The sequence below is a fragment of the Eremothecium sinecaudum genome, chromosome IV (assembly GCF_001548555.1).
Source record: "Eremothecium sinecaudum strain ATCC 58844 chromosome IV, complete sequence".
Taxonomy (NCBI): domain Eukaryota; kingdom Fungi; phylum Ascomycota; class Saccharomycetes; order Saccharomycetales; family Saccharomycetaceae; genus Eremothecium; species Eremothecium sinecaudum.
Genome location: NC_030895.1, coordinates 567,874 through 582,549, shown reverse-complemented (window position 1 = coordinate 582,549; position 14,676 = coordinate 567,874). Strand labels below are relative to the sequence as shown.

Here is a 14,676-nt window from a genome sequence, read left to right as displayed (position 1 = left end):
AGCAAAATGCCGATCCGGTGCAATTCGGCTTAAAACGTCTTTTTATTGCTCATTAATTAATCAAAGGACTTTGCGGCTGCTCCAGACGATTTGCCCGAAGTCGCATCTTTAGCAGCTTGTCCCAGTTTAGAGGATATTCCCGATGCTTTCTTAGAGAAGTTTGGGGCAATGTATGGATCTGTTAAAGGAGCAATGATCGTGTTATAAACAATTTCAGCGCCGCCAAATTGTGGCAAAGCGATGAATAGTAAAAAGATGGTCTTGAAAAACCAGTAGAATGGAACCCAATACAAGATGGCCTTAGACCAGAACTCAATTACACTTAAGAAAGCAAATACAATCCAATAGGTCAAAAGTTGAGTGTCATCGGCAGTATTAGCGGTCTTTAAAGCCTTCAAAGAGTAGTAACCTGGCAATACAAATCCGACAAAATTGGACAGGATTTCACCAACCCCACCCACATTAATAAACACAAGTAGAAGATAAAGGGCAACACCTCCAAGTACAGCATAAGATTTTGGAAGACTGGTTCTCCTCTCGAACTCTTGCAAGTAGCGGTTACCTGCGAAGTGCTAATAGTTATTTTAAAGTTAGTAAACTATCATTGTTCCAACACTGTTTAATATTCTATATTTAATCATGGGTGGCTAGCTGTAACGGTTCTTACGCTGTATTTCTTATTATTAGGATTTTTTTTTACTGACATTGTTAACAATTAGCCTCAAACCACCTTAATCCATATCTACTAACTAAACAATTGTTCAACCTCTTTCGTACATACCTTGTCAATATCTGACATTTGCTGTCTAGCCTTGCTCACAAAGTCTGGCATAGCTGATATATTATGGATATTCTTAGTCCTATTAATTCTGTTATACTAGGTTTTGGCGTTCTTTCTGGCGTTAAGAATAGTTTTTTATTTATTATACTGAAAAAATAAGAAACGATTTAACACATCCCCCTAATCTCTTTTATTAAGAAATAACAAACGCAATCGTAAATCGTCAAACGGCTATTATATAAGGTTTCTTAATTCTAAACGTAAGCAGCATTTCTTTATTACAGCGCTGGCTTCCTGTTGCTTATCAGGCCTATCAGGGTTTCGTGTGGAATGTAAAAACCTGCCGAGGGCCTTGACTATGAATAGCCGCCCCTTATGATTTTAAGCCAGCCGTTATAGTCACGTGATTGACCGTTTGAGTTTCGCGCTGGTTTCTAATAATGCCAGAAAGCTATAAGAGCTTAGCTGCGTAAAAAAGCGATGCCGATATACAGTAATGAGGAAGATATATTTGATTAGCAATTATTTGATATATACTTTGTATGGGGATGTAGGACGATTAGTCTGTGATATTTCTTTGCATACAAAAATAACTAATAACTATATATTAAAAGGGACTACATACCGCTAGACATCGGCTTCATTCATGTACTCATCAATGCGATTTCCTTAATTGTTGCACCATATGGGTCATCATCTTCATCGTATACTCCTTCTACTGTAACCATAACAAATCTTGTCTTTCTCCAGGTATTGTCATTCTTCTTGAAGTCAATGGCGGTATAACCTGGGTTCAATTCAGCTACTTTATCGTAATCAATGTAGAAGTCCGTCTCATTGCTGGGCAATATCACAATTTGAGATTGATTGAAAACGTCATGGAAGAAAGGCTGAGTAGGTTCAACAGGGTGGTCATCTAAAATAGTAACAAAATTCCTGAACTTTGGCAGAACTTCGGGAGCTATGGCGGATATTTCATCGAAATCAATCAGGTTCCAATTAAATATTTCCCTTATACCCATATCAATGGTACTACCAATAATGTCAGGAGATGTGTGTACGCTGCCGTTCGGCACGCCACCGGAGCTACCTTTATGACGGACAGAAGTTAGCTTTGAGGAAGCGTTTTTTTGATATGTTTCTATGACTGAGTCCAATACTGCAGTCATATTTTCGTAATGCGGAAGAATGGATAACGAGAGATTTACGGCAGGTCTTGCGCCCCAAACGATTTTACCACCAGTAATTTCAAAATCCTCTTCGCTACCGAGATCTATTAACATCAATGCGCGCTCAGATTTATTAAATGGTTGCCAGTGAGTGTAATTGTTACCATCAACCATTGAGATAGCAACATCTCCTGGTACACCTCTTGTTAGGTTTGTTATCTGTTTCCCCTCCGCTATGTTTTTCTCAATGTTTAAACCGGGAGTGAAAACAGGTAAAACTAACTTCTCTCCTGGATAGACAGTATGGTAGTTGGAATCTTTGAGTTCTGTGTAATCGATCATATCTCTTGCCTGTACCTTATTTGAGCTACTAGGGAAAGGGATTTCACGATCACGTAAAACTGATCTATCAGGAACCTTTATGTTGATCGGAACATCACCATATTTGTGGTAAATAGAAGCATTGTAGTCTCCCACAGATATGTCTAAAACCTGTCCCATATATTTGAAGTTATTAATACGAATTCCACCAGGCAACATGGGTAATGCTATAGGATTAAATTTCAATAGTCGTTCCATTTTCTTCGTTTCTGGATTCACAGTGTATGAGTATCTTAATCCAGTTAGTCCAAATAAAAGCGCCTGCAAGTAACCCCCGTTAGCAGTTAAAAAGGGGAACGCAGGTTGTGTCAATCCGTTGGTTAAAAAGTTATCATCGGATTGCTCGCTGAATTGGAGGAATGGTGAACGAAGGTAAGGAACAACTGATTTGTACAAGTAACTTTGAGATGAACATCCATGGTTCAACAATGCAGCAGCGGCGGCAACAAAAACAGGGAATGTCATGGCAGGCCCGGACGCAGATTGACGTTCTGAATAATAGTACAAATTCTGTATAGCATTGTTCAAAATGCTTTCATCTGTAATATAACCTAAGGGGTAAACCATCAACATAACGTCAGCCTGCTTAATATCAACAGTTGCATTCATACCAGTGTATTCTAGTGTAATATTGGTTGGGGATGTTGGAATATGAATCTTTTCGGAAATTTCGCTCCACATGGGATCAATCTCTTCCTCCAAATGGTTACCAACGTCCGTTGCCCATTTATACAATGTCTTAATACCAGCATTAGTAAACGCACCATTATCAATAAAGTTTGCAAACTCGTCAGGGTCAGTCATATTATGCGTAGTATATGCATCTAGCGTCTCGTTGTATCTAACATATTCTGTGAAGAAGTTTGCTGCTTCTCTGATCAATGGCCAAGTGGTGTATCTCAAATAATCATCATCAACGCCGTCAGCTCCATTCATATATATTGACAATGAACTCATCGCAATATCGATATTAATATGGTACTCATAGTCCACACAGGGTCCGGTCGAAGTACAGTTGGCAAACCTACCAGAAGTCCAAGGGTATAATGCACCAGAGTAGTTGTACTTCTGTGCATTTTCAATAGCTTGGAAATGGGTAGCATTACGATAGTTTGCCATTTCCTTAGCTATATCGGGGAAGAATGGAAGGATACCAGGTAAGATCCAAGTGTCAGCATCCCAAAACACCATTCCTCCATATGAATCACTGGATAGACCCGCTACCGCAACTGGTAAACCACGAGAAGATGAGACGTTTTGCGAGCGGGTATTTGCTAACAAATGGTACAAAGATGACTTCGCAGCTAATTCCAATAGGAAATCAGATGGAATTTCAATAGATGCATCCGCGTACAAATTTGCCCATGCTTCACGATGCCAAGACAATAACGCATCAAAAGAACCGAAACAATCCTGGACGACTTCCTTGGCACGTGCTAAATTGCTGATCGGCTCTTCATTATATTCTGTCGATACAATACCAACATACTTTTGAACCACTACAATTGGCGACGAATGATCTAGGTAAACAGAATGGGACTGAATGACAGTATTATTCGTAACATATCGCTCCACATCAGATACTTCTGACCCTCCTTCAACGTCACACCTAGAGTAAAGTGATGCATTAGAGTAGGGAACATTTTCCGGCTCCACTACCATGTAAATACCTTCATCATCATAGCCATGATCTCTCAAAAATGTTCTTCTTGATGATTCAAAGTCAAACATATCTTCAATCTCTACATGAAGGCTCCCTCCTTTTCCAAGCTTTACATCTTCCAAAAGGCTAACTTCCATTTCAACTAAACCAAGGGTAAATATCTTTCTATGAGCGATAACAGAAGTTTTAATATGTAACAAGTTCATCCAATTGAACTCTGTGCACACAATGCCATCCTGAAGAGAAAGATTTTGCGTATACTGTGAGACCTGGCTCAAATCAAGCTCAACCGGAGAAAGGGTTGCATACGGGTTGTCATCATTGTCCTTGAACACCGACAAACGGAGATCAGTCCACTGCGGTATAGCTGATATAACAGTAGTATAACCCTCCTCGTCCAACTCACGAAAGTTCGTGGAGTTTATATTCTCCACCAACCCATAGAAATCAGAAACAAATGCACCTGCAAACCTTTGATTCCTCAACGGCCATCCATTATCCAACGCCCCTGGAATATCAGAATCACCTGTCCATAGGCTCAACTCATCCAAAGCATACCCAAAACCAACATTTGGAATTCTTGACCCAATATAACCGTTCGCAACATAGGGCTGCCTAGAATATGTGTTCCGCGAAGCAACCGTCGTTCCCAACACCTGTTCCTCCTCATCATAAAACGTCTTTTCACTGTCCCTGAGAAGCTCATATAGCTTCTTCGATGTGCTACGGTGCTGCGAAACGCGGAACCGATCTTGAAGCTCAGCATCCATGCCCTCTTTCCCCCCACCGACCTTCCTAGATTCTGGGACAGGGGATAATAATATCATATCTCTACCTGTCCCTACACTAAAAGGCGCCAATAACGTAACCACTAGGATCACTACCGTTAATGCCGCCATCATCCTTGACATTAAGTTTAACGTTTTCGTTGACTTTCTAGGTTCAGAGATGACTGGTTCCTGACCTACTGTGAAATCTGTAGCCTTATTTGAAACAGGATCTGATTCTATATCAACACAGGTACTACCAGTCCTTCGTTGTTGTGGCTTGAGAAACAACGACGTTATTACGTCCCGCATTCTAACCTAATAATTAATAATTTTAGTTTAGCTTTATAACATTTAAATTAGTCTTTGCAGGCAAATGGCACGCTACTTCCGAGTTTTGTATGATCATATATTACAACTAAGGGGGGTGGAATAGTGTGTTGTCTTACAAACCAATGGTACTGCTTACCCTCTCCCTAATACGAATTCCCACGTATCTTCGCTGTTATTACCTACAATATAACCGTAGTTTAGCATCGGGCGTTCCTACCACTCCGGGAAAAGGCAAACAAAACGGTCGTCTCTTCAGGTTAAAGATGCCTAATGTCCCTTGAACTTCGTTGGAGAACGGACGCGGTTCAGCGAGGCGAGGCGAAGCGCGCATCTAAAGTTCACAGGATTCTAGAAGCAGTGGGCCATCGGAAGGCCAGCGTTACCCGGTCATCCACGTGATCATTTACCCGGCCACATGCCGTGTTGTGTGACGTATTTCTGGCCAATCAGAACGCTCTTTTTCGACTACCCGATTTGGCGGTATCTCCTCTAAGCGCGCCAACTATACGATCTCTAAATTTCACGATTTTTTCACCGCTAAGGAAATCTGAACTTAAAGGTGAAAAAAGTCTTACTTTCCTCACTACTTATAATTGTAAAAGCAGTTAATATAGTACATTAGGTTCTATTTGCAATATTTTCAAGGCATTGATACGCAATAGTGTCTGATAGCTTTTTAATACTTTTAAGTTTTTGAAAAGTGCATTTAAGGAAGGTTCAGTATTAAAGCTTGTCTCTGTTTTATCTTGTGAAAATTAGAGCAGGGGGTTTTTAACAGTACTGTTTTCAATATTCATTAATTGTTTTTTTATTGGTTTTAGTTTTAAGGACAGGAGGATCTTAATTGTCGCTTAAGAAGATAAAATGTTGTCCCGTACTGTTGTTCGTGCTGCTACCCGAGTAGGTGCCGCACACATGGCCAGGGCCATGCAACGCATTGGCAGACCTGCTGTGGTTATTGCTGGTAGAAGATTTGCTTCCGCTAAGGCTCAACCTAATGAAGTTTCATCTATATTGGAAGAAAAAATCAGAGGTGTTTCTGAGGAAGCCAACTTGAACGAGACCGGTCGTGTTTTGTCCGTTGGTGACGGTATTGCCAGAGTTTTCGGTTTAAACAATGTTCAAGCCGAAGAATTGGTTGAGTTTGCCTCCGGTGTGCAAGGTATGGCTTTGAACTTGGAACCAGGTCAAGTCGGTGTTGTGTTGTTTGGTTCTGACAGACTAATTAAGCAAGGTGAAGTTGTTAAGAGAACTGGTAGAATTGTCGATGTTCCAGTTGGTCCAGCTTTGTTGGGTCGTGTTGTGGATGCTTTAGGTAACCCAATTGATGGTAAGGGACCAATCAAGGCTGAAGCTACTTCCAGAGCTCAAGTTAAGGCTCCTGGTATTTTGCCAAGAAGATCTGTTCACGAACCAGTTCAAACCGGTTTGAAGGCTATCGATGCATTGGTTCCTATTGGTAGAGGTCAGAGAGAGTTGATTATTGGTGACAGACAGACAGGTAAGACTGCCGTTGCCTTGGACACTATCTTGAACCAAAAGAGATGGAACGACTCCAACGATGAGTCCAAGAAGTTATACTGTGTTTACGTTGCTGTTGGTCAAAAGAGATCCACCGTTGCACAATTGGTGCAAACCTTGGAAGAACACGACGCTTTGAAGTACTCCGTTATCGTTGCTGCTACTGCATCTGAAGCTGCTCCATTGCAATACATTGCTCCTTTCACTGCCGCTGCTATTGGTGAATGGTTCAGAGACAACGGTAAGCATGCTTTGATTGTCTACGATGACTTGTCTAAGCAAGCTGTTGCCTACCGTCAATTGTCCTTGTTGTTGAGACGTCCTCCTGGTCGTGAAGCTTACCCAGGTGATGTTTTCTACTTACACTCCAGATTGCTAGAAAGAGCTGCTAAGATGTCTGAAAAGAACGGTAGTGGTTCCTTGACTGCTTTGCCAGTTATCGAAACCCAAGGTGGTGATGTTTCCGCATATATCCCAACCAACGTCATTTCCATTACCGATGGTCAAATTTTCTTGGAAGCTGAATTGTTCTACAAGGGTATCAGACCAGCCATTAACGTTGGTTTGTCAGTCTCTCGTGTCGGTTCCGCTGCTCAAGTCAAGGCCTTGAAGCAAGTCGCTGGTTCCTTGAAGTTATTCTTGGCCCAATACAGAGAAGTCGCTGCTTTCGCCCAATTCGGTTCCGATTTGGACGCTTCTACCAAGCAAACCTTGGCTAGAGGTGAAAGATTGACCCAACTATTGAAGCAAACTCAATACGCTCCATTGGCTGCTGAAGAACAAGTCCCATTGATTTACGCTGGTGTTAACGGTCATTTGGACAAGATTGAATTGTCCAGAATCGCAGAGTTCGAAAAGGAATTCTTGGCTTACTTGAAGGCTAGTCACGAAGATATCCTTTCCAGCATTAGAGAAACTGGTGAATTGAGCAAGGAAAGTTTGGCTACCTTGAAGGCTGCTACTGAATCTTTCGTTTCTACCTTCTAAAGTTGATACATTGGTTTCCACGCAACAATAAAATCTATAAAAATTTTGCGCATGAGCATTTTCTATCAACTTGTAGAGATCTAAGAAACAAAGAAGCGGCATATGACTTTAACGATTTACATGAGTAAACCAATATCCATTACAAGCTCTTTTTTCCGAGATACAACTTCACTTACTCTTCAATTATGTTATGAGGCAAATAAAATGTTAGAAGGTCTCCTTGATGGAAATTTAAGTTCCCCAAGGCCAATTACAGTACATATATATAATTAGTGCTAATTAGAGGGTATCTATTGAAGCAGTATCCGATTCAATAAATATTTTCTTATAATATAGTATTATTAATTTCCAACATTGTGTTTCCAGAAGCAGCATATAATTTTTTGTAGTCTTAACAAAGAACTTCATCAGTTTTAAAAGCATGCAAATACTGGATATTTTGCAACATATTTTGGATTGTTCATTTAGTATTGATAATGGATACTATTCCTTCTTCAGCTAGCAAGTCTATCACACCGAAACCTGATGCTGTCCCTAATAGTACTTCGGTTGCTTCAACAAGAATTAGCGATGACGACCTATACAGAACCTCTACTCAATATAGGATATGGTCCTTTAAGAAGGATCAGCTTGAAAAGCTGCGAAAAGATTTGAACAGTAAGGCTGCTAAGGTTACTGAGGACCAAATTTTGGAGTTTAAGGCTTCCCATCCGGAACTTACTGAAGAAGAGCTTGCTGCTATTGAAAGTCAAGCTATGCCCTTAACAGTAGAAGAAGAACTAAAATTGGTTAGCTTCTATGCTAGGAAGGTAAAACAATTTTCAAGCTCCTTAAATCTTCCTACAGAGGTCACTGCAACTGCAATATCATTTTTTCGAAAGTTCTTCCTTTCCAATTCTGTAATGGAAATACATCCTAAGAACATCCTTCTAACGGCAATCTTTTTAGCCTGCAAGTCTGAGAACTACTTTATTGGGATTGATTCCTTTTCACAGAAAACAAAATCTAAGAAGGAGGCTATTTTGGAGTATGAATTTAACCTCTTGGAATCATTACATTTTGCGTTGTTGAATCACCACCCATACAGGGCGTTACATGGGTTCTTTTTGGACATCCAGAGCATTTTAACAGGGAAAGTGGACTTGGAATACCTAGGTCAAATATATACCAACTGTAAGAAGAGAATTACTGAAGCATTGCTTACGGATGTTGTGTTCTTGTACTCTCCACCACAAATTACGTTAGCTGTGCTACTAATAGAAGATCTGGCACTAGTGGAAAAGTACTTGGAAATGAAATTCCCAGAAGACACTCCAGAAACAGCTCCAGCTTCTGCGGATTCGAAGACTGATGCTACGGTGCCACCAAGTACGACAGATACCAAAAATGGCAAGGTGAATTTATCGAAGTTGAGGAAAATTTTAGATGAGTGCAAGGATGTTATTTTAAATAATGAGATTGCAGGTAAAGAAGAAGTGACTAGAATTGATGCGAAACTTCATTACTCTCAGAATCCAATGCTGGTGGTTCAGCGCCTGAAGAGGCAAAAGGAGTCATCAAGCAGCACGAGCCCGACACCGGATGTTAAAAGACAAAGAGTTTAAAAGACTGCAAGTAGACTCTATCAGATATGTACATTTTACTTCAAGAGATTAATTAAATTTTTATAGAAAAGGAATTCATTAAAATCTCCTATATCAATTGGTAAATTATACAGATTATTATTTTGATTTACAAACTTTCATTCGGTCTTCCTAGTATTTTATAAGGTATCTGAAGCCCTGTGGCTATCATTAAATAGTATATCCTTACAACTCATCGTATGGTCCCGTTTCCTTTTAGTTACATGAGAATTCTAGTACTTAGCTTTTTTCTATTTACATTAATAATGGGGGTTTAGCTTTTATTTGCGCATCGAAGAATTATCAAATTTTGTATTTGGTAAATGCATTATTACTTATGCATTAATCAAAACGGGGATTTTAGACTTATCCCCAAGTCCCTTGCGGTCGTCACTATCTGGTCCGTCCACAACTGTATTAGTAGCCATTTTGGCCTTGTTAATGGGCTCGCCCTTGCAGACCTTTTTGATCTCCATACTGTCTAAAGTCTCGTACTCCATTAGACCTTGAGCCAGCCTGTGAAGCTCATTTAGCCTTTCGGTTAATACGGCTCTAGATCTGGACTCCGATGACTTCAATAGCTCCACAACTTCATTATCGGCAATGTCACGGATTTTACCAGACCAGCTTTCCCACTTATCAGTTAAGTTAACTGGACCGACCTGTTCACTCATACCGTATTGGGTTACCATTGCCCTTGCTGTACTAGTTGCATTTTGCAGGTCAGAGCCGCAGCCACTAGTGGTGTTTTCTTTACCATATATTAGCTCCTCTGCGATCTTACCGCCCATACAAACGTCCAAACGGGCTAAACACTCCTTTTTAGTTATATCGACTTTATCCATCTCTGGAAGCTGGAAAGTGATACCAAGAGCCCTTCCCCTAGGAAGGATAGTGGCTTTGTATAAGGGAACAGCACCAGGGGTATATAAAGCCATGATTGCATGACCAGCCTCATGATACGCAGTGGCTTTTCTCGCAGCTTCGGTCAAAACCATAGTTTTTCTTTCAGCACCCATTAAAATTTTATCTTTAGCCCATTCAAAGTGGGTCATATCTACAGCAATTGCGTTTTGTTGACAGGCATACACAGCGGCTTGGTTAACCAAATTCATTAATTCAGCACCAGACAATCCGGGTGTACCACGAGCAATGATACTTGGGTCAACATCTGAAGCTAATGTCACCTTCTTCATATGATGTTGTAAGATGTCAGCACGTCCACGAACATCAGGTAGTTCCACGTTGACAACCTTGTCAAATCTTCCTGGTCTCGTCAAAGCTTTGTCCAATGATTCAGGAAAGTTAGTAGCACCAATAATAATAATGCCGCTGGACTGTGAAAAGCCATCTAACTCAACCAATAACTGATTCAAGGTTTGTTTTGCATAAGCCTGATCCTTTGGATTACGCTTACTTCCAATAGCATCTAACTCATCGATAAAGATGATAGCCGGCGCACGTGCCCGCGCTTGAGCAAACAATTCACGAATACGTTTGGCACCAACACCAACATACACCTCGTCAAATTCGGAACCCGACATAAAAAAGAAATCTACGCCAGCTTCTCCTGCAGTAGCCCTAGCAAGTAAAGTCTTACCAGTACCAGGGGGACCGGTTAGCAAAACACCCTTGGGTAAATTACCGCCCAAAGACTCATACTTGGCAGGGTCTTTCAAGAAGTCCACGATTTCTTCCAATTCCGCACGTGCTTCGTCACAACCACGAACATCCTCAAACTTGACATTCGTTTTTGCGACGTCCACCGATTTATCTGCAGTTTCAGCTGATTTCAAGAGGGTTGTGTTTTCTGCAATGTACTTGATTCCCTCGGAGAGACCGTAAGTGATTGCACCCAACATAATCAGCCATTTTAACCATCTGGAGATTATTGTAAATGTCGATTCCGTAACAACAACATACAGAGGTTCCCTACGAGTACCATAGGCAAGACCATTACCCGCCATCATCTGAGGTGGTGCTTGAGATGCTGCACCGGCAACCGGGTCCCCGGCTTGAACAGCAGTTCCGGCCGGATGGGGAAGATTTGCTGACTGTCTAACCGCTTCCGCATCAGCATGTCTGCCAATCTTCTGTAAAGCTTCCATATATAACGATACGCACTCAGGAGATGAAGCTATTCCAGGTGTTTCAAATCTTGAGGCAACGTACTGCGGATAACCAGATTGTAATAGAAGCTTATAGAAGGCTGCTTGAGCCTCCGCCTTAGACAAATCCTTGTTCGCCTCTTGTTCTTTTGCCGCCAAAACAGAATGGGGCACTGGCCCTTGTAAATTACTCTCCTGAGATTCCCCCCTATTAATATTATCTTTATCAAGTTCACCCTGTTTATCTTTTAAAACTCTTGAAATATGTATTGCACGGTATTGGGAAAACTTTAGCTGTTTGTTAGCCTCTACTATTCCCATAGTCCTTCTAGCCACTGGTGTCATGCGTGGGATGGTCCTTATGGCCATCCTAGCAAGAGTTCGTCCACCAATTACACTTCTAAAGGCAGTGGTAGATAGTTCCATTAAACTCATAATAACTTTTAGCGGCTGTTCTCACAAAACCCTAATAACGGCCTAAACAACCAAATATCGAAGTAAAGTTGTTTATCAATAATCTATTAAAGCCAGATAGCCTTATGTATAACAAGTCCGTATATATATAACGCTATTCGTCCTTTAGTTCTCCTGGTGGCAAAAAATCCATGAAACATGATGTCATTATATACGTGCAAGTAATCTCAAGCTCGCGTACGTATATATGCCACTAGTTGCAGGCTTAATGTTTAATAATCAGCGGGATGATTAGTCAGTGCTCTACGTATGAGTTATGGTTTAAAACTATTACAACTGAATGCAATTTTGGTATCTATAATAGGAGGTTTCGAAGGGCTATTAAAAAAATAGGAAACGGACGGAAGGTACTGGCACATGTGGGTGAAGTGACATTTAATATGGCAGCCATTTCATTGCCGATAGTATTTAGGGTTTCTCAGTAACATATCCTCGGATTTTTTGATAATACCTTGGAGATATGAGATTACTTATGCAACAGAAAGGGAACTATTTGTAGAATTGGTGTTGAATATAATGAATAAATCATCGTAATGCTCTGTGTTTGCAACTGTGAAACCGTGTTCGTTTGCCAGATGTAGTAAGCAGATGAAACAGAAACTTGTTGATAGGTCTTTGAGTTTTCTTTCAGAGTACATGGGCACAATGTCGGAAGCAATTTCAGTGAACCTTAGTTGAATTTCATTAACATCCGTGGGTTGGTCATGTGTTTCAGTGACCGACCTTCGTAATGATATTTCTTGCTCTAATTTACGTGAAATTGATCTCCAGATGTTTTTTTTCAGTCTCTTCACGTCGACCTTTTTGGCGGTTCTAGAATATGAGATTTTATCTTCAGTTTTTATTAAGTTTTGCGCGGTTGGAGTGTCGAACGGCTCGTAATCATCAGAAACTCCTAGCTCCTCGTCTTCAAAAGCTTGGTTGAAGTCCATACCGCCATCATCGTCGTCAATTCCTGTACCCGGCCCGGAATCCCTTGTTCCGGGGATTAGGGATGCTCCATCATCGGAATCTATCTGTGCAGAGGCATCTTCCCTTTGTTTGTAAGTATTGGCCCAAAAGTTTTCGTCTGCAATTTTTGGGAGGTCGCTATTCTTGCTGGCGGGATCTTTGTTAGAGGTTCCATTGCGCAAGCCTCGTTTCCTGTAGGAAAAGAAGCTCATTCGCTGCTCGGGTTTTATGAAAAGCTTTGTAATCCTGTCTGCGGTAAACTTATAATCATTTGGGAGTAGATGATGATGAGGGTATTCTCTATGTTTTTGTGGAAGGTCAATTGATGACTTTTTAATAGCGAAGATTGCTTCTTCAATATTATCGTCTAGATCAAAAAAGTCAATGATGTCCCTTTTAGCCTTCTTCTTAGGTTCTTTGTCTTCTGCACTTACGGATGAAGGCGGCTGTATCATCCCCTTGCTTTCATCGCCATGCTTCTCTGTCCTTTTACTGAGTTTATGCTTATAATTGTGAACCTTCCAATTTTCTCTTCCCCGCCAACTTTGCTTCAATGCATCATCGAAGAAGGCGAACAATTCTTTATCGGTTATTCCTGGTTCTATTTCACCTGGTGTGCTTTCGTTCCCAACAGGCTCGTTTCCGTCATCATCGTTATTGAACATTTCGTCATCAACCTGGCCCGGCAGCTCATAACGAAAATCTTCCATATCCGCATTAGCTGAAATATCGGGAATGGCTTCTTGCATATCTTGTTCTGTTAGAAAATTATCGAACTTGTTTGTCACATTATCTATAATTGACTTGGCGCCATCGAAATCATTTATCGCTGAATGTAACTGGGCCATAGAAGGACAAATATCCAAGGCCTTGATATTTTCGAAATTTAGGTACTTCATCCCCAGTGCTAATATTTCATCTTCAACCATTTCTGTATTAATAGAATTAAATTCCGATATGTTGGAGCTGGGAGTAGTTGGCAATTCATCTTCCTCGATTTCACTCTCTGCGTCAGGCATATCATAGTCTTCATTCCCTGCTCCAGCCTCTGTTTCAATTGTCTCTAAGCCTTCATTAGCTTCAGGACTATTTTGCCGAATCTGCTTTCTTGAGCCATCGTTTTCGCTTGTAGTTGCGTCAAATACCACTCTAAGGTGATCATCGACGTTTAATGTATTTATTAGCAAACTCTTTGCACCATCTTCGTCAAAATCTGCCAATGCCTTTTTAAAAAGGGGGTCAATGCACAATTCCTGATCTAGTTCTTTTAACTTGATAGAATCAAAATCAACCAGCGTAGTTTCCAGCACTCTGTTATACGTCCTCCTTTTCCTGTCAGCTTCAGTATCCCTGCCGACAGGCAGACCAGTTGCCGGATCAATCTCTACATCATCTGGTTCCCCCTCTTCGTCACTGTGATCATTCTGTACTTCTTCAGTTCTCTTATCGCGCCTTTCAGCCAGCCCACTCAGCAGCTTCCCTGTTTCACTAGCAACAGAATCAACACGCGAAGAATAAATCTTGACACAGCCATCTAGAGTAGCACTAGCCTTCTGGAAGTTAATATTATCTTCAGCATCTTTCAGCACATTCAGGTCATAGAAGTAATCTATAAGAGCAAAATTCCAACTATTTCTAGAGTTAATCTTGTTGTCAGTGGCCATTTTAATCCACTCTTCAAAATTTGCCATAACAATGGACTTATTAGTGAACAGACCTTGATCGTCGTCGTCATATTGATTATGTGCAACCATTCTTGCTGAATCGTTAACCTTCTTCACCTATATAGCGGCGTTTGGTCTCAATAAATAACGCGTTCTTTTTGCATTTCTGTCATGAGCTGGAAGGCATCGCGCATTTTCAACTTGAAGATTTATGTCACTGGCTTAAGATAATTATTATTTGACTTATATATAAGA

The 14,676-nt window shown here is 40.8% G+C and overlaps 6 protein-coding genes across 6 annotated transcripts; 2 read left to right on the top strand and 4 right to left on the bottom strand.

Annotated features, from left to right (window-relative positions):
* Window positions 1-56: 56 nt before the first annotated feature.
* Window positions 57-832, bottom strand: YOP1 (Yop1p; the record flags this gene model as incomplete). The annotated part of the gene is made up of 2 exons (XM_018131947.1): window positions 57-572; window positions 782-832. The coding sequence occupies 2 exons, from the start codon at window positions 830-832 to the stop codon at window positions 57-59; spliced, it is 567 nt and encodes a 188-aa protein (XP_017987475.1).
* A 593-nt stretch (window positions 833-1,425) lies between these two features.
* On the bottom strand, window positions 1,426-5,073 carry ATH1 (alpha,alpha-trehalase ATH1; the record flags this gene model as incomplete). Its single annotated transcript, XM_018131948.1, has 1 exon — window positions 1,426-5,073. One exon carries the CDS (start codon window positions 5,071-5,073, stop codon window positions 1,426-1,428), a length of 3,648 nt encoding a protein of 1,215 aa, XP_017987474.1.
* Window positions 5,074-5,958: 885 nt separating this feature from the next.
* On the top strand, window positions 5,959-7,602 carry ATP1 (F1F0 ATP synthase subunit alpha; the record flags this gene model as incomplete). The annotated part of the gene is made up of 1 exon (XM_018131949.1): window positions 5,959-7,602. The coding sequence occupies one exon, from the start codon at window positions 5,959-5,961 to the stop codon at window positions 7,600-7,602; it is 1,644 nt and encodes a 547-aa protein (XP_017987473.1).
* A 476-nt stretch (window positions 7,603-8,078) lies between these two features.
* On the top strand, window positions 8,079-9,206 carry CCL1 (TFIIH complex kinase subunit CCL1; the record flags this gene model as incomplete). Its single annotated transcript, XM_018131950.1, has 1 exon — window positions 8,079-9,206. One exon carries the CDS (start codon window positions 8,079-8,081, stop codon window positions 9,204-9,206), a length of 1,128 nt encoding a protein of 375 aa, XP_017987472.1.
* Window positions 9,207-9,559: 353 nt separating this feature from the next.
* Window positions 9,560-11,767, bottom strand: YME1 (i-AAA protease YME1; the record flags this gene model as incomplete). The annotated part of the gene is made up of 1 exon (XM_018131951.1): window positions 9,560-11,767. The coding sequence occupies one exon, from the start codon at window positions 11,765-11,767 to the stop codon at window positions 9,560-9,562; it is 2,208 nt and encodes a 735-aa protein (XP_017987471.1).
* Window positions 11,768-12,276: 509 nt separating this feature from the next.
* Window positions 12,277-14,511, bottom strand: BRN1 (condensin subunit BRN1; the record flags this gene model as incomplete). The annotated part of the gene is made up of 1 exon (XM_018131952.1): window positions 12,277-14,511. The coding sequence occupies one exon, from the start codon at window positions 14,509-14,511 to the stop codon at window positions 12,277-12,279; it is 2,235 nt and encodes a 744-aa protein (XP_017987470.1).
* Between the last annotated feature and the right edge of the window lie 165 nt (window positions 14,512-14,676).